The sequence below is a fragment of the Notothenia coriiceps genome, unplaced genomic scaffold (genome assembly GCF_000735185.1).
Source record: "Notothenia coriiceps isolate Sejong01 unplaced genomic scaffold, NC01 NC01_scaffold00020475, whole genome shotgun sequence".
Classification (NCBI taxonomy): Eukaryota; Metazoa; Chordata; class Actinopteri; order Perciformes; family Nototheniidae; genus Notothenia; species Notothenia coriiceps.
Window position 1 is genome coordinate 174470 of NW_011353176.1, and position 24187 is coordinate 198656.

The following is a 24187-nucleotide window of genomic DNA, read 5'->3' on the forward strand; positions in this document are numbered from 1 at the left end:
AAAACCATCATCAGATTGTCTAAACAAATAGTTTCTAACAGCCAAAACAAGAGTTGAGTCTCAGTTGTGATTAATAGGCGGCACATAATGTTAACATAATTTAGAGAGACTGATTATTCAAACAAGAAATGGCTCCAATGGACCAATGTTTCCTAGGCAACTACTGCACAAAATTAAACATTATTTAGAAATAAAATCCTGCCCAAAGTACACTAGGAACTTATATTGTAATATAAGACTCCTTATAATGGTATAAAAAAACTAAAATGTATGTGAACCACCAATCATAAGTTAAAACAAAATAATTTTGAACATTGTAAAGATAAAATATGAACATTAAAGTAATCAGTAAACAGAAGCTTACTATCCATTTTTAGAGACATGAGGAAAATACCCACACTGAACATTTTTAACGTTTATTATTAATTGGAACTTAATCAAATAATAACAACATAACAATGATAACACTCATTAGTTTACATAATCATACTTTTTCCACAAAGATTGCCATTACAGTGAATCCAATAGTGAACTGTAGTCTCACATGGGACATGGTCACGGTCTACATTAAGTGTTGGGTCCTTACACTGGAGTAGCACTCACTAGTTGATATTTCTCATGTAAAAAAAAAATATATATAACAAGAACAAAAGCAAGAAAACTGCTCACTGATCATGTCTGTGTTACTTCTCTTTGGCAAGAACAGCTTTGAATCATCTTGTGGGAGAAACACAAAATGGGTCTTTGACAATTTGAGGAGCACAATCCTCTAAAGTAGAAACTTTACATTTTCAGAACAAGTTCAGCATTTTGCTGTTTGTCCACTCAATCCCAGCTGTCTACAGCAGGTGATGGTAAAGACGTCCCCTTTAATTCCTGGGCTGGAACAAGATCTTCACAGTTGCACATTAATATTTGGAGGCTATTGTAGAAGCGGCACAGGCACTTAAAAGACATTGACACTGGCATACAATCTGGTACAATAGTCATGCAGTGATACAACATGGCCAACATGACCCGTGAGGTAACAATTAACATACTGAGGAGCTGAATGAAGCGTGGTCTACATTGATCCTGCCGCTTTTGCAGCAAAAAAGACCCCAGTTTTAAAACGTTGAATACCCCGTGCAACAGAAATAAAAGGGAACCAACTTTAGCATCAGATTGTATATGTACAGTCTTATAGAAATATACACATCTACCAATTAGTCATCTTTTCTACAGTGTTGGTTTGTTTTTAGCTATCGAGCTTGTCCACAGCTTTTGCGGGTGAAGGCAAAGCCATCCAGTTTGCATAAACACTATCATTGGCATATCTTGTAAAGACTGGATTAGTGGCATCATGTCTGTTGAGGGGTACCGGGCTCTTCTCAGGCCAGTTCGGGTATGACATGCCTAAAAACGAGAACATATCATTTTTCTGCACTCAGTGAAATATTAACAGCGTGCAGACAGTAAGGCTCTCAAATCAAACTCTGTAGTGCCTGGAAAAAGCCCGTTGAAGTTATGGCTTTGTATAGGTTACTGTACATAAAGCAAAATATAGTGTCATTTATTATTTATTAAGTGTTTTACTAATGTTGGTACAAATGTATCTAGCTATAATGTTGCTCATGCCCCTTCCTGTAACTGTTCAAAAATGCAAACGAACAATAAATCCAATGTGTTCTTTACTTTTTATCGTCACCTGAGAGTTGCGTTCAAAAGCCTTACTGTTCCTCTGTTCAGCATTGTGAAACATTATAGATCAACAGCTAATATACATTAGAAAGTCAGGAAATGTAAGACAATCTTGAATTTAAAAAACACAGTGAGTGATTGATTCGACAAGGACCTGTTTCAAATGTTGCACACTGTTTCTACCAATGCAAACACATAATGGAATGATGACAATGGAAATGTGATGGTGTGAAAAATGAACTCATAAAAATGCAGACTAAGCATGAGTATGAGTGGTGCCATATAAATAAGAAGTAATGGTATGTTCAATATTTAGAAATGTAGCATCATTTTGGTCAGCATTCGTGTTACATTAGAAGCAGGTCCAAGTAAAACAAAAAAAGTCAAGACACAAGATCTTTTTTACACTGAGCCCTCTCATTTACGATGAAATGGGAGATGTGTCAGCATTAATCAGCAAAAAAGGCATGCCTAGATCACAGTCACGCACACTTGACTACGGAAAGGCCAATCACAACTTGCCAAAAAAGAGAGCTTGTGTTGTGTGTCCTGTTTCTAAAATCTAGTAAATGCATGGGAGATTCTACCATAGAGCTTGTTTTCAATCCATGTGGAGGGGAGGGTGCGAGGGAGAGGGGCGTTATTACAGTCCACTAGTGGAGTGTCCTCTTCAGAGAGCGCGTCGTCGTACAGCAGGGCGTCGGCAGGCGTGGACGCCGCAAGGTCCAGGTAATCCTGCCAGGAGCAGATGAAGGTGTGATTAGGCTGATTACTGAGGCGGGGAAAAACTGCACGCTAAGTCTGAGAGTGCCCGTGCTAAAGGTCACATGCAGGGCAGTGACGCACAAGTGGAAGAAAACTAATGTCTGTTTAGACATTAATGGAAATATGAAAATAAAAATCTGTGATGATCAGTTTTTAAAACAACATTTCTTTGGGTTTTGACCAAGTTAAAAGGTACACTTTTAAAAAGGGAATCCTGTATACATAAAGGTATATATTAAACCTTTATTACTTTTATATAGGTAATTTCAATTTCTTATATATCTTATTTGTATGTAAGTATAGGGGTCACCCTTAAAAATGGCTATCCATACATTAGACCGTTTGCAAAAAATAGTCCTATATATTATTTATAGAGCTGACTACTATAATCACACCATTTTTATAAAATGGTTTATAATATCTAAAGCTATATATTTTTGGGGGATTTAGTTTAATATAAAATGAAGCAAATAATGTTCAGAGCTAAAACAAAGACTGTGTTCACAGTGTTTTGTGTGTGTGCAAATACGATTTGTAGGAGTTTACTTTACAAAAGCTAAACATTTAAAAAAAAAATACATTTAAATGTGAGACTGATTTGTTAAGTTTTGAGTAAATTATATGATATTTAATTATAATTTCTAGCAATATATACACAGTATATCAGTTTGTGTCATTGCCTTCTTAGTCATATTATATAGGATAGATTGTATATATTGTGTGTTAATAAATATTTGACATCGTCTGACAAAGAGCCTGTGGAGATCACTGCAAATACTTTCGACTCTTTACAAGTGACACTCCCACTGCCTCTCTATGATAACAGGGAAGAAGCCGCCTGTTGTATTCTGGGATGTCTGCATTCCCTCGTCCATAAATGCTCTATATTTAGCTCACCTCAACATCAGGGGCCTGACTGGTATGCTCTGTGATTATGCTGCCCAAGGCCACATTTTAGCAGTGCTCCTCAAACTATAATTATGGTATCTACAGCGTTTGCAAAGAGTGACAGATCGTGGGTAACGCAAAACATATGTGTAACTCTAAACAGCAGTACACGATGTTTACCAGAAATGCTATACTGCTAACTGTAGGCCAGCTGCAATTCCAACAGGAGTGGAAAGAAAAATTGCACGAGTAAAGCCTGGAAACAGACTGATTAATAGCTTCTTTCCTGTGGAACAATATGAATAAGTTATCATAATGTGTTGTATAGCTTCACCATACCCGACTTTTCACCATCATCTTTTCCAGTTCTTTGCTGATGTCTGAGAAATGCTGCCTCTTTTCTGGTTCTTGTTTCCAGCATCGAATCATGAGGTTGTACCTGCAGAGGGAAAACGTTTTACAGTGAGTGAGATCATTGAATCCTCCGTAACAGTCATTTTCCATGACTTTCTGTCTTAATGTGGCGGTTGGGATTTATTGCACTCCGTGGAGAGAAAGTGGAGCTCACATTTCCTCCGTGCAGTTCTCTGGCCTCTCCATCCTGTAGCCGGTCTTCAGCAGGTTAAAGAGGCGTTCAGGAGCGATACCTGGGTAGGGATTTCCTCCCAGTGTCACTATCTCCCACAACAGCACACCAAAGGACCAGCTGGAAAAAGAATAGGAGTTCATAAGAATGTTTTGATAACATATAATGGAAATTCTTAGAGGGATAATTTAACAATCTTGGAAATATTCATTTTTGCTTTGGGAGTTGGATGAGAAGATTGATACTACTCCAATATCTGTCTGTTAAATATAGAGCCGTTAGATTGGTATAGCAAGGCTCTGACTGAAGCTAGCAAAAACTGCATACCAGCACCTTTGATTCTCACTATTAAAGATATTATATCTGATTAAAAAAAGGTTACATTTTGGTTTTACAAGGTGTTATGGGTTTGTATTGAATAAACTACATATAACATGTTCATTTGGGAGCTTTTGAAGTGCTGGTGGGCAGATTCTGTTAGCGTTGACAGATCCAGCAACCCAGTCTCACGGCATTTCGTGTTATAGTCACGAAATGTAATCTATTGATTCGTGTTCACCAACACGATTTTCCCCTTTTTTTCGTGTCACGCAGAACGATAAGCAATGTATTTCTATTGGTAGTATGTTTCGTGCCTGCAACACGTTGTTTTGTCCGGTTGGGTCTTGGAAGACCAGAAGCTGTGTGGTTCATAAAAACATGTTCTTACTCAATATCAAGCCACGATTATTGTTGGGGGAGGGGGTGCGCTAGTGAGCACGCTCATGAACTGTTCCCTTCACGCGATAGCGAGGGGTAGAGTGAGGGATCGCAGATGCCGTCGTGCTCGCGGACGGATTAAAAAAATTAAACCTAAATGGCTCGCACCTGCGCATCAGTTATGTGCTGCCCTGGATATGACACCCTATCCGTTTTGTGCGCTTAAGACCTTCCTTTTTGATAAAGCTTATAGTTAGGGCTGATTAGATTCAGCCCCTAGTTTTGCTGATATAGGCTTAGACTGTCGGGGGACATCTTACTTCTTCCTTCTGTCTGTCTGTACCTGTGTACTCTCATGTTCCGAATAACCCAGCTTCCCCCACATTTCTTTTTGGTGTCTATATACGCCGGCATCCTGAGTCATGGCTGATCCTGTTGCTGTGGTCCTGAGTCCTGGATTGCGAGCCCTGGATCTTGAGTCGTGGCTGTGCCTTTTCCTGTGGTCCTGAGTCCTGGATCCTGAGTTCTGGACTTCGAGTCGTGGCTGAACCTGTCTCTGCGGTCCTGCCTGACTCTCATCATACTACTTCCCTGATGGCTCCCACAGGATTGTTGACATCCTCGTGGATTCACCTTCTTACTATAGACACATGCATTTCCAAACATTTGGACTACCTATGTTGTAAATGTATAATCTCTTCGATTGACACACGGCATCTATTGCACGTCTGTCCGTCCTGGGAGAGGGATCCCTCCTCTGTTGCTCTCCCTGAGGTTTCTCCCATTTTCCCCTTTAAACTGTGGGGTTTTCTCTGGAAGTTTTTCCTTGTACGATGTGAGGGTCAAAGGACAGAGGGTGTCGTATTGTCATACTGATATTCTGTACAAACTGTGAAGTCCACTGAGACAAATGTAACATTTGTGATATTGGGCTATATAAATAAACATTGATTGATTGATTGATTGAAGCTAACCAGCTTCTGATTGTAGCTTCAGATTTATCATATAGATATGAGAGTGGTGTCAAAACTCTCATCTCACTCTCAGCAGTAAAGGGATACATGAATAACGTTTCGTGTAATATGCTATTGGTACTCACACGTCACTTTGTGTTGTGTAAATGTGATCAAACAAGGACTCTATTGCCATCCATTTAACAGGTATACGGCCCTGGAAAACAGAGGGAGACATGGTTAGGTTTTCTATTCTTTTTATTTAGAAGATGGTTGTAAATACACTAGTAGTACTAGAGTACTTTTCTTTACCTTGCTCCTCTTTACATACGAGTCCTCTTCATACACGTCTCTGGAAAGGCCGAAGTCTGAGATCTTCATCTTTCGCCCTTCGGCTACCAGGACATTTCGTGCAGCAAGGTCCCTGTGAACAAGCTGTCGGACCAAAAAATTAATTTAAAAAGACGTTCAGTACTTTCAACCCTTACACTTTAACTTCATCTTGAACATCTTTTAGTACTTCAATTTTGTAGCTTCTTTCAGTGTATGTATTTGGAATGCAACTGCTTCAGTATTTCGACTATTTTGAATGTGTTCCATATATTTGCTTTTGGAAATTGAGTATTTTCCAGTTTGGCAAATACCTTCATTTCTGCCAGGTATTGCATGCCTCTGGAGATCTGCCATGCAAAGGAGATCAGGTCACCCATGGTGAGCGCTCTGTCGTCTGGGTTCTCCAGATAGCTGGAGTTTCTGTTGGAGTCTCTGCTCATGTAGCTCGGGCCAACTTTCCGACTGTCGCGCAGGAAGTTGCGCAGCGACCCAAACTTGGCGTACTCCACGATCAGATACAAAGGACCTATTCAGAGAAAAGCAGCACTTAGAGAGTCCATGTGCAACACACATGTCCTGGGAGGATAGCAGGAGTGAGGCCTTACCGTCCTGGCTGCACGCTCCGAACATCTTTATGACGTGTGGATGGTTGACTTGCTTCAGTAAAGTGAATTCTGACAGCAGGTCACGCAGCTCGCTATGGGAAGCGTTTTCTGTCATGGATGAAAAGACGGGATTGTAATGATACATTCATTCATCTCTCCAGACATTCACTTCCCATACATCACCATTAATTCCCCACCTTGTCTACTCTCTCTCTTACCTTTAAGCATTTTCACAGCCACAGTGGTGTAGCCAGCTTTTCCTTTCAGCCTGAATGCTGTCGCCTTGACAACTTTCCCAAACTCTCCTTCTCCTAAAGTCTTGCCAAGTACAAGGTTCTTACGAGGAAACTCCCACTTAGGATCCTCCTGTTGAGAAACACATTGATATGTTCGAAACCAGTTCACCACACTTTGCTGAATAAAAGTGTCACAGGCCCAAAATAAGCAGCTTACAGGCATTTTAAAGGTGTCCGTCTCGATGGAGTCCTGCGAGCCGCGGCGAAGGTTACCGGGGAAGCTGATGGGGTAAGCCTGAGCCGGCCGGCGGAAAGTCATCTCAGCGGAGGCGATCGGAGGCTTGGGAGAGTTCTTGTGGTAGCGGTGGATGAAGTACGAGGACAGGAGGATGGAGATGATGAAGGAGAGTAGCAGAGCCGTGGCAATGATGGTCTTACACATGTCATCACATAGGGCCTCTGCAGGAGAGCATGTTGCACAATACTGTTATTTTCAGAAAAGCAGCAATGTATTTCTCTTTCTTTTTATTGAATTAGGAACACTTTATTATCATTAGTCAGGGCTGGGAGATAAGTCAATATGATAATTGATCACAATTCAATGCAATTGTATCTTATTAAGTTAAATATAGCTAGATATAATGATACACAATAATTTAATTGATGATAATAGGCACAGACTAACTCAAATGTCTCTGAAAATCTGATAAAAGTCAGATAAATCCCGCTATTATATTCATCTGATTATTTTGTATTTGTGTGCAAACATGTAAAAATAGTCACTGTATCGCTGATAATCTTTTATAATTCATTTTTGCACTAATGTTCTTAATTAATCTAGAAAATAGTTTTAATTTGTCAAGTCTATAAATCACAGAGGAGTATACAACAAAAATGACCATTTACGATTATTGAACTACTAGAAAACATGTAAAACCATCATATATCCTTACGGAGATATGAAATGACCTATATAGTTATGTAATATTTTGACCAAGCCCTATTGAAAGTTTTGTGTGATTTATGGCGACTCACCCTCAATATCTTCCTTCTCACAGAAGCAATTCTCAGGGTAGCAGTAGCAGGTCCCATAGCCAGCCTGGATCCCATTCCTCAAGCCTCGTTCATGACCTCCAATAACGGTTTCCTCTGCACAGACAAACAAACAGTCAAAATGCTTTTATTCTTAGATTTACATGTGATATGGATGTGTTTTACAGCTTTACATTTGTAGAAATCCATGGGTGTAATCAAAATCAAGCCATGTGTTTCTTACTTGTACAGTCTTGTGGACATATGGACGGATCTTTGCTCTCAACTGCATCGCAGAAGCTGTCCGGACATGTGCGCAGGTCAGGGGAGCAGGTGGAGTAATTTTCAGATATACCTAGGACATAAACACAAAGGAGAGAAAAACTGAAGTGCAAAACATGACCAGATGACAACAAATGTTGGAGTCTTTTGCTGGGAATTCTTAATTAGAAAAACTGGAGGGGAAAAGTACCACTAACTCTTTTAAATAGTGATGGTATTTAAAATGTATCAATTTATACAATTAACGGCAGCCAATGTATTTTAGGTTTACCTCGATAATAGCCAGAATTTAAGTCTTTAAAATAAAATGTATCAGCTTAAAAAACAATAGATGACTTTGGGAACTTTCTGTTGCCACCATGTGGTGCTGTTAGTGCTTTTTCTCATCGAAATTAAGACCACATTTTCCCAAATTCTTTCAAAAAGGATGTTAGTGGTTCTCGTCCTTTAATTTGTTCCATTACCACCACTTAGGGAAACATTTGGTTCTACTTAAATGACTGTAATGTCTCATAAATAATGTTGACATCATTCAGTGAGGAAAAGATGTTATAAGGGTTCATAAAATAAAAAGTACCTTTCTCAGAGCCTTGCCTCCACTGGCATCTCCCTGTTGTGGCCCCCAGGCCTCGGACAGACTCACAGACTCCTCGCTGTCTGTTTTCTGAACATGACAGGAACCGCTGGCTCTCCTGGCTGGCCTTGTTTACTGTGTACAAAGTGCCAAAAACACACGGTTAAAGACATTTGGGAGTCTTCACATGTGTGCCTGCGGACCTGCGGTGGTGCTGAACGTAAGGAAGTGAAACACTAAATAGCAGCCAAACTTAATATACTTTGCTGTTTACTAATGTATATTAAAGATGAGCACAGATTACATTAGGATTAGAAGAATTGAACCCTATCTTTTTTAAACCTAATGATTTTTTAAGTGGACTGTTCTCACCTTCAGCATCCAGTATGATGTGGATCTGCGTGCTGGCCTCCAGCTGTGTGTGCTCCTCCTGGGCCACAACGATGTACTGCAGGTCCTCGCACTCGGGCCTGCGCAGCGCCTCTGTGTCGTTCACATAGAGCAGGCCCCACATCTCGTCCGGGGCCTGGGTGATGCCTATGGCTGTGTAGCAGGACTGCACCTCCACTGACGCGTTCTTATCGGGTACCTCCAGCCGGTATGTGACCCTGAAGCCATCGAACTGCTGGCAGTTTTCCACACAAACTCTGCCGACCTGAGAGCAGATGGGATGGGAGATTGACAATTTAAAAGACAGTAGGTGATTTAAGTGGAAGGTTGGCACAATATACCTTTTTAGACTGCTTTATTACAGAGATCTTGATTTGTATCTTTTGCTGAGCCAGCAGATGGCAGTCTCTCAGTGTTTTTAGAGGTGAGTCAACACTTTTTTAGCTATTAAAATGGCTATATATAGCTAGTATATTTAACCTATATTCATCACTGCGACATTTTTGGCTGTGTCAATGCATGTGTAATAACATTTGGCAAGGGTGTGAATTTTTTCATAGAATTTTGGAAGTTCATCCTCAGCTCCAATAATATATCCATAATAAACTGTCGAGCTAAAATACAGACCCTTAAGGACAAATTTGTCCCCATCGAACCCCATTAAATTCACAATTCAGCAGTTTTATTTAGTTTAGAAATACTGCATTGTATTGTGTTAGGCTTTAAATGTAAAGCACTGGCTTTAAATGTAAAGCACTGGCTTCAAAATTGTAGTTTTTAATATTTTCTACAAGATTGAGTCTCATGTTTGCCCCACGGGACAAATGCACAAAAAAGAATCAATGATGCAAATCATTGTCATATTCCAGACAATACAAAAAAGATCGAATCAAATAGTTAAATCTTGCAAACTGGCGTTTAAAGGATTTAAATTAATGAATGTTTGGTAGTGATGATTAGGACTGAAGTTGGTTTAAATAACTGAAAGGGCGATATAATCTAAATGTATATTTTTGGAAGTATTTAAGGGGGACTTTTTTATCCTCTAGTCTAAGGACATCAAAGCAGTTTTTTTTTAAGTGAAACAGAAGGGTAAAAACTAAGTTAAGTCTTATAAGGGAATATAAACTTGCATCATCAAAACAAGAGTGCTTTAACCCCCTGTCGACATTTTCTTTTTTGCATTTTTCACATCAAGGTGTTCTTTTACCAAGCCTGAGCCCTTCAGTTGGATATCTTTTACTTAATCTTTATCATCATAAAAAATGTTGAAGTGATGCCAACTACAATTGATGTGAGTTACTAAAAACCTGAAAACTATTTGAACCTTTCCTATAAAAAAATAAAGATTCATCTAAAAAGCATTCATGAATACCTGAGCATAAAGAGAAGTTCTGCGTGTTAATGTGAACATATGCGTGATGTTGTTGAAGCGGATGTGCACAGGTAAGATAGTGACGTTGAAGTGCAGCAACACTTTTCCCTCCAGCCCGGGGTAGGTGGTGTCATTGACCATGAAGTCCAGCTGCACGGTGCGGTTCTCCGTCACCACCAGGTTCCTCTTCAGGACAAGCTCTAAAATAAAGGGGCAAACATGAGTATTAAAACTACAATGATCATAACATCAGATGATTTTTAGTAGCCCCTGGGTCACTTACGGTAGTCGTGAACGGTCTCACGAATTCCTCCAACAGCAGCTTTCTTTTCACTGAAGGTGCCTTTAATGTCAAATGTTTCATTTATCCATGTGTCATTATTGAGCAAGGTCCACACATATTTATTGTAGGGCTGGTCAATCGGGAAGATGGGGGTTAGATCCCTGTCGAAGACAAACAAAGCGCCAAAAGACCCATCCTGGAAGGAAAAATTACAAATGTGTAAAGTTGATAATATTATCCCACATTGTGTCTTAAAAACCATAACATCTGATCAGATCTGTATGCAGTGAGTGCCTGGTGAGAAAAAAAGTCTGGGGATCCTTCTTCTGCTCTAAAAATGTCTCCCATGTGTTTAGGATTTAAAAACATCTGATCAAATTGTTAAGCTAGTATATCATTTTTTAAAGTTATGGCAGGCGAATTTTATTTTAAATGTCTCTGTATAGGGAATTTTTTGTTTGTTTTTGTAATACTCTTTTTGGCCACAAGAGGTAAAAAGCAAATCACCTGCTGCTTTGTCTTTTTCATCCACTTGTTTTCAGAGATGGAAAACTAAACTAAAAGGTAACTTTGAAAATTGAACCAGAAAAAGCAGGTTTCACAGTTGAAAAAAAGGAAGATTATCATTGCTTTTTTTTCACCTTATCTCAGGTCATGAACTTAGGAGAGAATACCATTAAAAAGAGATGACAGATTTTTTCTCTGTGTTTTATAAGTCTCCTTACCTTTGTCCGATTAAAGCTGATGACGATATCTGCCGTGTCTGTCCCATTCACATAGGGTGCGTTATCGTCCTCATCGTTGACAAACACATCCAGTGAAGCGTCCAGCTTGGTGATGAACGTTTCTGTCCGGACTGTGCAAACCAGCAGGAGTCGGTAGCATTCACTCTCTTCACGGTCCAGAGGAGCCGTCACCACCAGCTCTGTGGTGTTCTCGTCCACAGCAAACGGTGCTGGGGTATCTGTGGACAAGAGAAACACACTAAATCAGGTGTGTGCGAGTGTATGTGTTTAAAAATCCACCGTCTGAAATACAATACATTGAGTCAGAGATGGTATGTGTTTCATTCAAAGCAGGAATACAAACTCTTGGTAAACAAGTTCACATGGCAACTAAAAATTACAGTAATGGAAAAGTAGCATTTTGCTAAAATGCTTCCTAGTTTGATAGGACAGTTCAACACAAAATCAACATATTTTTCCCTTTACCTGTATTAGTATTAAAAAAAAAAACATTTGAGAAAACTAATATTCAAATATATATTAAAATGAATTTCCTGCATTAAACTGCTCGCAACAAGGTCTGTGGATCATCTTGGGTAACTGGGTCGTGATTTCTGGGAAAAGATTGCTGTTGAGTTTTTCAAATGTATTCTTTTGACGCTTTGAACACCACAAGCCAAGTACCATCTGGTTCCATTATATTGAAAGAAGGCAGACATCTCTGCAGCCGATATCTTCAATCTTAATATGAGTGTTTTACAGCAATACCATTAGCCACCATAGGCTACTGGTACCAGACCGACAGCTGTAACAACAACATTAGTGTTTAAATGTGAGGATAGTGCCTTTTTATTGCTTACAAATAACATATTTATATGTATGAGAATGTGAGAATGAGTCTCTCTTTATTGTGTCTGACCTGATTCCACATGGTAAGAGACGGTGTAGTTGGGGCAGACGTGGAGTCTGGTGAGACGGCGGAGTTGTCTCAGGGCCCCGGGGAACCTGTTCTCCATGATGTGGGGGTTGGACGTGTCTCTGTGCGGGAAGCAGAGCTCCTTCAGATCAGTCTGAGCGCAATCAGGCAGTGTGGCGTTGACAAAGTCCAGTGTGATCCGAGTGGGTTTTTTGCACAGGGGCTTCTTGTTCTTGGAGACCATGGCTAGCAGGACCAACTTCTTTACGGACCACGAGGGATGATCTGAGCCAAAAACAAAAACAAGCCGCGTTTTAATCTCAGACAGTGCTCTTTTTGATGACTAAGCTCTTTTTTATGCCTGCATGCAATTACATTATCATAGTGTAGGCAAACGAAGCCAAAGCATTATTAGTATGCAAAGAGCATAAACGTCAAGAAGCTAATTTACTCTCATGTGTATGGGATACCTGGCACTGTAAGGCGAGTATAAATTAAAATTCTCACTGGACAAGACGAAATCGTTCTCCTTCAGGGTTTTGTTTAAGGACAGTATCCCAGTGTTGACGTCCAGGTGGAACCAGGAGCTGTGACGTATGCTGGAGCCCGTCCTGCATAGGTAGTAGTGCGGCTGTTCAGAGTTGCTGTCCAGCATGGCGTGGACCTGGAGGATGGGTGTGCCAGCCACCTGGCCCACGTACACCGTCTCAAAGTACTCCTTTTGAGGGAAGTACAGCCCTGTTGCTCCTGCAGGAAGAAGACATTAACAGATGTTAAAAAACAAGCAGCAGCGCACCACAGGGGGATTTCCCCTTGAAAGAGAACACTGTGATAACTGGAAATAAGGCCTGACAGTGCAGCTGAGTGTTATTACAGAGCAGTAAAACCACAGTTATCAGGCATCAACAATACAATAGGAACAATACCCACTGACAATGCTGTCTGGCCACTGACTGGAAATGAACACATACATGGATTATGACAGGTTCAGTTTTTTTTCCCTCTTTCATCTAGCGGAAATTGAAAGGAGGGGCTCAAATGACACTTATGCTGCTCTTTTAATGAATTTCTCATACGGTCAATAACATGTGGTTTCCGATTCTCCTTGTGTTCACCTTGAGATGTTTAATTACAAGGGATAACATGATACTAGGGTGAAATGAATCATTACCTGCCAAAGAGGAGTGTGTATGTGTTCATGTGTGTTGCGGAAATCCATAAGAGCTGTGGCAGGCTGTGTGTTTTACAGGAAAATGGAGATGTGAGTGTTCCTCCTGGAATTATATCCCTGTTAGGTTCCTCTTTGACGACGGTAGGCGACCATTTAGGGGACGCACTAATGTCATTAGCAGACAGCAAAACTAGATTTTCTATTTCTGTTGTTGCAGTTGAGGCCTCGTCTCCGGTTTCAGACATTGATTTAATTTTGTGGGGGTTGGATGACAGGAGGCCGAGCTGATGGATAAAATGTGGCCGTGCTTCCTGAAGGATGGAGATACACTCAGCGAGGCTGCAGCCCTTTTTATTAGACGTGTTCCTGAGACAAAAACAAACAGCAGGCCACTTGTTTGTTAATTCTTGTGGGATTCAGTTTCATGACTCAGATTTTAGGGATGGTTTTCATTTTTCTACATTTCTCGCAGCTAAATAAGGACCATTCATACTTGTGTTTGAAATAGTGTTTCCTTATAGTTTGTCTTGAGTTGTACTTGTTGAAAGCCAAACATATACAAAATATATTTACAACACAGAGGCAAAAGATTGATAAGCAACAATATGTGAAAATAATATGACAAAAAAAAGTTATTTTAATAATAAACTAGGCTCTTACTAAAGGACCTTGCTATTTTATTAAGTTTTTCATAAGACAGGATATCATTTAAAGTCAATTTGGGATGTTTTTGATAAAGCAGATGATTTCAGAGTAACTAAAGAGCATAACAAGAGGAAGAATTATTCTCTTAAGTGAAGCAATATGTATTCTATGACGCACATCGGAGGGTGAATGATAATGTTGTTCCTCACAATAAGCCCATTTTAACACCAAACATAATACTTCGATAATAAAAAAGTACAGGCAGAAACTAAATGACTCCACATGGATGGATGGCCTTAGTAGAACGACAATGTATAATAGCACACTTTAAATGTCTTAAAAATGTTACATTCCGCAACACATGCCATCTGAATTTACTGGAGGTAACTTCCATAATAATATATAGGAGTTCCAGGAGCAGAATAACACAGTATGGGTTTTTGTTGTGAGAAAATATAGGAAGCTAGATAAAGATAGTTAACCCAATCTCAGTGTAGATCTCCATATGTATACTTAAAGTGACCATTAGAGGGAGCTATTATCTTACTGACACATGCACAAACAGAAAGCAGCAGCTTAATCATTATCATGATTCATTATTTGACTAATTCTAAAAGTGTATTCATTTGATAAATTGCTAAATATGCTGGATTAAACAGCATCTTTAACAAGCTAGAAAAATACCCGTTTCAACAGCCCTTTGCAGATATCCCACACATATCAGTCATGAATAAACAAACCAGACGACAGCAGCTCTGCAAATAAAACCAGAGGGTCCACCGCGTTAACCAGTGGGAGTTGAATGCATTTATGAATGTTGGCCTTGGCCCGAAGCCGCGGTGGCTGCAGGAGCCTGTGCGACACAATTTGTTTATATCATTCAAAATTCAATTTCTCTCCAGGACTGAAGCCAACAGAAAGCAAGCAGTTTATATCAAAACAAATTAATTGGATGGATCAAGCAGGCCTCTCTTAGCAAATGGCATTTTTGCCATGATGAAGATTTTTCCAAAAGCATGACTCATTAGCTTCCCTAAATGATGAACAAGAATGACGATAATATAGCAATGATATTTCACCTCAGATAATATGCACCCTTACCGCACACACAGGTTTTTTCTTACAGATTTTACATGCACATGAACAATAGGCTGTTTTTAGGACAGCCTTGACCTCCCATAACTGAAAGTGTGTAAACACTACCACCATAAGCAGACCTTTTACAGCCTTTACACCCCTATAAAACTGATGCTGAGCTGTTATACACCGTGTCATGTCTTCAAAAGCGGGAGTGAGTAATTTAGCAAACAAAGCCAGTGTTTGAACAGGAGGACTCTTGTAGCAATTCGTGTTTACAATATATGTCATGTACTGCTGAGTGGATGGTGAAATTGAACTTGTACGTCGCCTCACTTGTTTGATGAAACACAACAACAATGAAATAAACCTCTCACTCGTTTACACACGTATGCCTTTGACGATGGCAGATTTCTCCAAATTAATTACGGCCTGTGTCAGTTCTGTCTCATATTTTAACCGTGGAAGGACAAAAAGGACACAAGCTCATCACAAAATCTGTAACCATGTGCCACAGACAACAGTATGTCTAGGACTGGTTGGAACTGATAGGGTAGGACGCCCTCTCTCCGTCGTCCCAGACAAAGACAGGAACTTAATTAGCTCAATGCGTGCTTCGGCTGATAGATTTACCAGCTATGAGCTCATGTGCTAGACTAACCTAGGCTGCCTCTATGTCTCAATGAAACAAAACGTTTTAACTCCCACCCAGATGTCCTCACTGAGCATCCTTGTCAACAACATGGCAGATAAGGAAAAGTGACCTGGCCTCTGTATGATTCATTCCTTCACTAATGTTGTTGGTAGGCTGGAGCTGCGGTGAGAGCCCAGTCCCGTGCCCTTTTTCCTCTCCCAATGTCAACTTGCCCTGCATCTGTCCCTGGTAACGACCCATTGGAAATGCCATGTATCTGGCAGCAAGACCAATCAATAACCGTACTAATCAACAGTGATGCTGATTGTTTTTGTACTGATGAGACAGACGGGGAGAGAGGCTGATGGCTGCATGTGTGCAATCATCTCCGCTGCTGCACATAATACGGACCCACTTGTTTAGATGCACGGCCCGCACAAATATCACATCTACTGTTCATTTCACAGGCACAATTTAGCCCATCGATATCCTCTTTTTCAAATAATCCATCAGCTTTTACAAAGCAGCTGTAACCAGTGGCATCCACACAGTAATATCATGGTGATCTAAATATAATAAATATCATAATCACTCTGGAATCCTGATTGCTCTGCTTCCAAAGATGTAACAGCTTTGGGAATGGTCCTCTTCTAAAATTCAATTAACTAAAAAGCTGCACATTGAGCTATAATTCAACTTCTGAAAGCTATTATTGATCATAATGTTTGGAACTCTCTCGCTCTTAGTTTCCTGTGCCAGTGTGCATGATTGCTTCGTAATATGATCCATCACCTGGATTTTAATAAAGGTCTCATTGTGATGCTTTTAAATCGCAAAACAATGAGTCGTAAAGAGAATACAAAGTCATTTCCTGTTAGGATGACAAAGCCATCACACTTTTCATCAGAGTAATACGATATCTGATATCAGTTCAAGGGAGGGAGACAGGCTCCAGGTAAATTACTCAGTTTACCGCGATGCATACCGTAACATAATAATCAATTACAACATAATGTAATCCAATCATCCTTCAGAGAATACAAGAGCTGAGATCCAATGAACCATGTTCATCAGTCATCAACAAATCTAATAAACATCTCCTCAGGGGTTAGCTGCAAGTACAAATTTGGTTTAAGAATTCCCGTGGGAGTGACAGTGGCATCAAATATTGAACACGTGTTACATCATGGACCTCCTGACTGAGTTTGACGCAGTAGTCATTAGAGTGCTTTGATAAAATATCTCTATCCTAATCACAGCGGTGGTACAAAGCCATCAGATTCACTGATGGGCACACAGATGTAGACAAAGACATTAGCTGCCTGTAGAAAAATACATTAATGTAATTTTATTGCATAGTTAGTTCACCGCCATTGGTTTCATAAAGGGTTTTATCAACTTCCCCAAATAACTGTGCCCAAAAAGAATGATCTGTGACCACTGCCAAGTGAGGAGGTTTTATTTGATCCCAGGGAGGGTCCAATGTCCCGCAGTTCAATATTCTGTTTACACACATTAACCGGCCTGTTTGTGTCCTTTTACTCTGAAAGTCTGTGAAAGAAATTGTCAAATTTGTAATGTCCTTGGTGCCATCTGAACGACAGAGGGGTTTTATGTAAAAATGTCAATCAAATGCCACTCAAGCTCTTGTTTGGGTTAGGTATGATCCACAAAACTGACCAAACCGCAAGGTAAATGTTATGTTTAGACTAACAAATGATCAGACACACAGACGTGTGTACAAATACTCCAAAACATAATGCTTCAGGTCTCTGCTAAAAGGTATGAGGTAAAACACAATGGGGACAATATTTTTTGTTGTTGAGTTTTTGTATTAAAAAGGTACAATTTTACCCGCAAAAGCACAATGTAGCCTTCGAGCCCATTTTTAGCACTCTACAACAGTAAAGTCAACTTTTCAAGGTTTTATGTTGTCAGGAACATATGACCCAGGGCACAAAGATAAAAGACCCCGCCAAAGGAAACAGACCCTTTACAGCTTAACAACACCAAAGTCATGCTAGCTACTCTGTGGTGCTGCCTCATCATGTGCTAACTATAGTAACATTATGCTAACATGCTCAAATGATAATGCTAATACACTGTGATGTTCAGCAAGTTAAATGTTTACCATGTCGATTATCATTGTGTAGCATGTTAGCGTGCAAAAATGTGCACTAAACATATATTTGATTCAACATAATTCGAAGTATAGCAATCGTCAACATTGCTATCCCTAGAGCTACACTGCTAGCATGGCTAAAAGCCGCTAAAGAAATAAACATAAAATAATCCAATTAATTAAATAGAAAATGTTGTATCTATGGCTTGTTACATTGTGTGTTTCCACATCAGGTTTCACAGTGAATCCAATGGATATAGTATGGAAACAAAGGGAGGGACGTTGCTTTAGGATGGAGGGCACTGATCTTCCAGCGCAAATGGAAGTGAATCTCTCAGAGCTTCTGGCACTCGCAGCTGGTGGAAAGGGTGGAGTGAAAGGCCGGTGGAAAAATAAATTCCAACGTGTTTACCCACTTCAGTAAAGTGAAGGAGCAAACAAAAGGACACAGGGTGATGCCAGGGTTGGGCTGGCAAAGGAGGGGCATGCAGCAAGATTCTCTTTTGGCAATAAGAAATAATGTTTAAATGAGCTCTCCCCACAATAATCAAAAGTGAGTTATTATAATGAACTTGCAGATTAGATTCCCATATTTAATACAAATAATACAATTAACATCTTAAAGCAGCAAAACACACCCTGTTCTGGAGTGTCACAGGACCATGTGGATTTAGATGAGCTGAACTCAATCTTTTGTGTTGTTCATTGTTTTAAATGATGGGTCAAACACAGCGCGCTCCGCTCGGCTATACTGGAAAATAACTTGTCAAGGCCCATGTGAAACGAGAGGGCTAAATGCCCCGAGGGCGACATTTCAATCAATGTCTCCTTGTCCTTTCACCAACGCAAATTAGATTCTACCCATGCATGAGAGGGAAGTGTGACCCTGAACTGACTAGAGGATCAGGCACAGAGCTTTGACAGGTAGGAGCAGCATCCTACAGACAGACAGACAGCGCAGACAGCGCAGACAGCAGAGCCAACGCTCCAGAGTTAGGGGTTGGGACCATAGACTGTATGGTTGGGACTAAGCCTCAGCAATAAAAGTAAAAACAAAGAGGGCGGTTTCTCTCCATCAGGTATTTTATACATAAAAAAGTAAAACATTTGTCCAGTTTCGTCAAAAACTTAGGGGGCATTGTTGCCAACATTTTGGTGAATCAAATTTGCTTGCTCAAAACGAGGAGCTATAAATGCAAATATAAATCGAAGTTTCAAAGGCTGAAACTGATGCATTAAAGCTCTGATTCTGATCAAACCTTTAAGGGCAATGCCACTATCTGAATAGATGTATAGCAGCACTTACTTACTTTTATTGAGAGGACGGAAACTGAGGCCAGATGTTGTGTCCCACATTTTTTTAATAAAAAGCAATAAACAATTGTTTTATATAAGACAAACTCTGCAGCACACAACTCATATCATGCTTTTTTCAATTATACTAAAAGAGACCTAGTGACAGCTAGGTTAGACAACTGACAAGATTTATAATGCATCCATAGGCAGCACAAAAAAGATGCTTTACTAAATCAAATAATGTAATAAAGAAGGAAATTAAATAGGAGCATGGATCACATGAGATGTATTGGTCTTGTCCTTCTCAAAAGAAGAAGATGCTGATGAAAATGGAAGAAGAGGAAGGAGGAGCAGCTTAAGAGGATGGCAACAACGCTTCCTCTGGGATGTCGGGGGTCATCACGGGAGATCACCGCTTGGTTAAGGTTTCAGAGGTCACAGGGCAGAGCAGGGTCAAAGCTACAGTAGCAAGGTCACGGTGGAAGGTAAACGGATCGATGCTCTTATGTGAAACATCTGTGGCTGTTCTTAGGGGAAGTGATGGATTACACAGAAATGTCTATTAAGAGAATTTGGTTCATTTAAATAAAGGCGTTCACCAGGTTGAGTCATAAAAGGGACTATTGAGTTTCAACTCCATAAAAAAAACACGTTATATTCTCCCTGACAGCAAAAACTCAAATCTTAACAAAGCAATGACTGACCAGAAGATTTCAGATTCCAGTGATCTTTTTGAACATGATAACAAGGGAACCTTTTTACATCCAAATTTCTCCATAATCTCCATAATCTCTCACTACAAAGAGGTGTCTCAGCCTTTAATTCACTCTAATTGATTTCCTGAACTGCCTTACTTAATGTTACTCCTAAGTGCATGGCCAAACAGCAGCATCTAAAAATGCTGATTACTCTTAGTGAACGCTGATTGCCAATTTCCTTGTTTGATTACCTCAGCAAGAATCACTTAACTAATGAGTTACCTGTAACCTTGAAAAGTGATGATGCGAATAACACTAAGTATATATATTTTTTACAGTCTTACCATTCCTTAGATTAAAAAAAGTATTAAATGACTTGTGTGGTGATGAAAACGCCATATCGGATACGATAAGTGAATCACTGGCATATAACACTAGTTTAGTCCTTAAAAAACGTATAAGGAAGTGAAGATGAGTAAATGGTGGAAACAGTCAGAATATCCTCCAAAAGTGACACAAGATCATCAGCTTTATCGTCATATGCAGCAAAATCAATCTGATGTGTCCTTTTGAAGGCAGTTAACATCCAACGTGCAATCTGAGCGTTGTGTACTTGTATAACAGGCGATATTTTCCTAAAGAAAACAAACAGCCAGTGTTTGCCCAGAGATAGGAGCAGCTGCTGCACACCTGCCTGCAGCTCGCCTCTCCTCCTCTCCGGACCAGTGTAGGTCTTTTGTTGCAACAAACAGGCAGATGAGGAGCGACCACCTTTGCATAGGGTATACATTTCAGCACCCGTTTAATTACCATCATGTCCTTGACATGTGAAATTGAACTGGCCCAACTGCGTTTATCTATAAACATCAGGCGTCAGTGGCAGTACATGCAGGAAAAAGCCGAGCTCAGATGTAATGCAGGGTGTGTGATGGGACCATCATGTCTACTGTAAGAGTGATGGGAATACATCTCTTGGGCATCTGTGCATAAACTACACTGTCTGTCACAGTGAACAATTAGTAAAGAGCATTACAAAGAACTGTGGCACCTTTAACATTTAATTAATCATTTTAACTGAAGGAAAGTGCTCTCTTGGGCAATAACGTATAGGCTTGTAGTTTTTGAGTACTGTAAGCCCAGTTTTTCAGGCACTGTTCTACTCGCATGAACATTGACACCATTTTTACATCTCATTTCCACTAAAACATGAGTTGATAATATTACTTTCACACTCTACAAGTAACATCTGTTAAGACTAAGTCCAAAAACAAATCCAGGAATTCGACACAATGGCCTATATTTGGCCACGCTTCACATTTGACTGCCACACAGTGAGATTTGCACACTCCTGAGCCGTGAGAGACACTTTAAATATAGACGGCATGGCAGGACAGTGTTGGTACAGTTGGGCAGTGGGATTGTGAACGGGATTATAATATTATGGTATACGGCGGTATTCATTTGACTCCAGGTTCCAGTGTGCCATACCACGCATAACATCCCCAGCGCACAATGCAAGGATCACTTTCTGCAGCATGAAACAGTGCCGGCATTGAGCCAATGCCATTTCAGAATAGTCTTTGGAAAAGCCTTACAATTCACAGCAGCTTCCAAACATGTTGCAATTTAGTAAAAGCCATTGTACCTCTACACAGGAGAAGCATATCTCATGTGTATTTGTTAGTTGCCATCTAGACTTCAGGTCTACTGGGTCTGTTTGCAGCAGCTCAGACATTTTGTATCTGTATTTCTCTTTGGTTTTTGTTTGTTTTCAAAAACAGTTTTGGAGAAAATCTTACATTTTGTGGAAATAAAATGCATTCCAAACCAGATATATCGTTTTTGCTGTGCTCATACCTCAAGTAATTGCCTTTCTGACTGACAGAGATGAATATGCTTAAAACTGAAACTGATGATGTCAGATTAAGAGATAATTTCTTAAACAGGGAAGATGATAGATAAGAAAACACAATTGAAATGTTTTATGGATTAACATGTATGTCACATGGCTAAATATTTTGGTTATTTATATTGCATGGTTTTAGTTTTTTTTATATATACTTTACCTTTAGGTTTGATTAAATTGCAGGTTTTAGAAATCATGCGGTATAAATAAAACAAATAGATTATTTGCCATGTGACAATTAGTCTATACTTTTTCTTAATGAAATTATTAGTATTTTTTCTCTTCATTTTTTCAAGTAAGCCACTTTAACCTACATTTAAAATATTGTGGCCCATCAGCATGTCTAGCAATAAAGCTGATGATGAAGCTTACCTCCCAGCAGCAGCAGCAGCAGCACCACAGCGATGTTTCCCAGAGAGAAACCACAACTTGGCCTCATCTTTGCGAACCATAGGTGAAAGTTTCTCTATGAAAATTAAAGTTCCTTTCAGCGACGAATAATAAAGAAAAAAGCAATAAAAGAAAAGCAGGTGTTGCGTAAACCAGAGTGTCCTGTGCGCGGTTCCGGTGAGGGGGATGCGGTCCTCAGTGTCCCGCAGACGAGCTGCTGTGTGCGGCTGTGTGTGTGTGTGCGGCTCCGGGGCTGCTGCGGGGCTGCTGCGGGGCTGACTGGCTGTCTGTCCAGGGGGAGGAGGCTCTCTGCTCCACTCTCTGTTCCACTCACTGCCCCGCTGCTTCCTGCAACAGCAGGCAGCTCAGCATCTACAGGAAATTTAAGAGCATAATTTAACAGCAGGTCAGTCACCTCATTAACACTCTGCGTGGGGGAAAAATATTAACAATTATCATTAAATGGGTAATGATGCATTTTAAAGGTCCATACACTGTTTTTTAACAAAGTGTAGCAGGTGCGTTCATTTTAATCACTGCTTTATTGGAACAGTGCTGTAATCATTTATGTGTGAAATAAGGATTATTTCTCATAGAGCACCTTTAACATTGAGATGTTAACTCCAGTGTCATTTGTGAAACATTAGATGAACTGCCAGTGGGGAGGTGACAGGGTTTTTGGCTGCATGGTGAACCTGCTGAACTGCAGCCCTCACAATCATGTGGATTAATGAGACGGAGACCTGACTAGCAAACACGTGCTTTGTTTTTATGCTACTTAAGTACCGTTTTAAAATACTTGAGTATTTCTTTTTGATGCTACTTTATACTTCTTCTTTACTACATTACGGAGGTTCATGATGTGCTATTTAATCCACATATGTTGACCAACTTTAGCTCATTTAGAGATTCAGATAAAAAAAAAAACCGTATTCAACTATTTAAATATTATGTATAGTTATGGATTAAGCTACACAGCACTATATAAAGTAATTAAAACCAGATCCACCTTTATTTAAAGAGGCAGTATTATGCTTTTTGGGGTTTCCCTTTCCTGTAGAGTGCTATATGGCTTTTTTGCATGTAAATGGTTTGCAAAGGCTAAAATCCCAAAGTTTCTCTAAATACTACCCTGAAACGCCTCTGGTATATTCCTTTGTTAGCTTCTGAGACATAGTTACATCACTACGTAACACTTGCACTTCCATTGTCTAGATCTCCAACATATTATACGTGGCAAAGGGGTGGGACATCTCGTGTTGACAATTCACAACACAGCCGGACAGCTAACCAATCAGAGCAGATTGGGCTCTGGTTTCAGACAGAGGGTGAAAAGAGGTGTTGCAGCACAGTCAGTATGAGAAAAATAAAGAACCTTTTGAACATTAAAGCATGGAGACATGTCACAGTAGAGACAGAAAAAACAAATATGAAACCTGAAATGAGCATAAAAGGGCCCCTTTAATACAACAATTTTGATCTAATCAAATAATATGAATGATTCTGAAAATGGCTTTAATGCACAATAAGAACATGTACTTATATTATATTTTGCTGATACTTACATTATTTTACTCAAGTAATTTTCTCAAATGTAGGACTTTGACTCGTAGTGGAGTATTTTTTGTGTGGTTTTACTTCATTTTTACTTCAGTAGGAGATAATACAATTATTCCACCACTAATACCACGTAGGAACCACGCTTATACCTGCCAGAACAAAAAGAGCAAACAGTTGAGTGACTCCAGGTTTAAAGACTGCCTGTCGTTTAAGTGAGGGATCTCTCCGTGACGGGGTGGTGTGGAGTGATGCATTGCTGCAGCCTCAGGGCAGGACACCAGTCAGTCACACAGCAATCGCTCTCCAATCAATGTCCCTGCATGGAGCAAAAACACTGGAGCTCACTGGGCTGCAGAGGGACAGCAG

At 39.9% G+C, this 24187-nt stretch overlaps 1 protein-coding gene across 1 annotated transcript; it reads right to left on the reverse strand.

The window, feature by feature from the left end:
- Positions 1-437: 437 nt before the first annotated feature.
- Positions 438-22506, reverse strand: ret (ret proto-oncogene receptor tyrosine kinase). Its single transcript, XM_010779603.1, has 20 exons — positions 22244-22506; positions 12830-13069; positions 12326-12607; positions 11407-11645; positions 10682-10877; positions 10399-10598; positions 9006-9288; positions 8637-8768; positions 8022-8132; positions 7781-7894; positions 6963-7204; positions 6728-6875; positions 6510-6617; positions 6216-6430; positions 5884-6006; positions 5718-5788; positions 3902-4039; positions 3673-3772; positions 2268-2415; positions 438-1395 (listed from the first exon to the last, which is right to left on the reverse strand). The coding sequence occupies exons 1-20, from the start codon at positions 22308-22310 to the stop codon at positions 1238-1240; spliced, it is 3315 nt and encodes a 1104-aa protein (XP_010777905.1). The 5' UTR covers positions 22311-22506; the 3' UTR covers positions 438-1237.
- Positions 22507-24187: the final 1681 nt, after the last annotated feature.

What these genes read in the sequence shown, in the direction of transcription:
- ret (XM_010779603.1), bottom strand. Translation starts at nt 22,310, where the DNA reads ATGAGGCCAAGTTGTGGTTTCTCTCTGGGAAACATCGCTGTGGTGCTG. An exon ending in CATCATACTGGATGCTGAAG is followed by an intron (nt 8,769 to 9,005) that starts GTGAGAACAGTC and finishes CTTTGTACACAG; the next exon opens with TAAACAAGGCCAGCCAGGAG. An exon ending in GAGGCAAGGCTCTGAGAAAG is followed by an intron (nt 8,133 to 8,636) that starts GTACTTTTTATT and finishes TTTATGTCCTAG; the next exon opens with GTATATCTGAAAATTACTCC.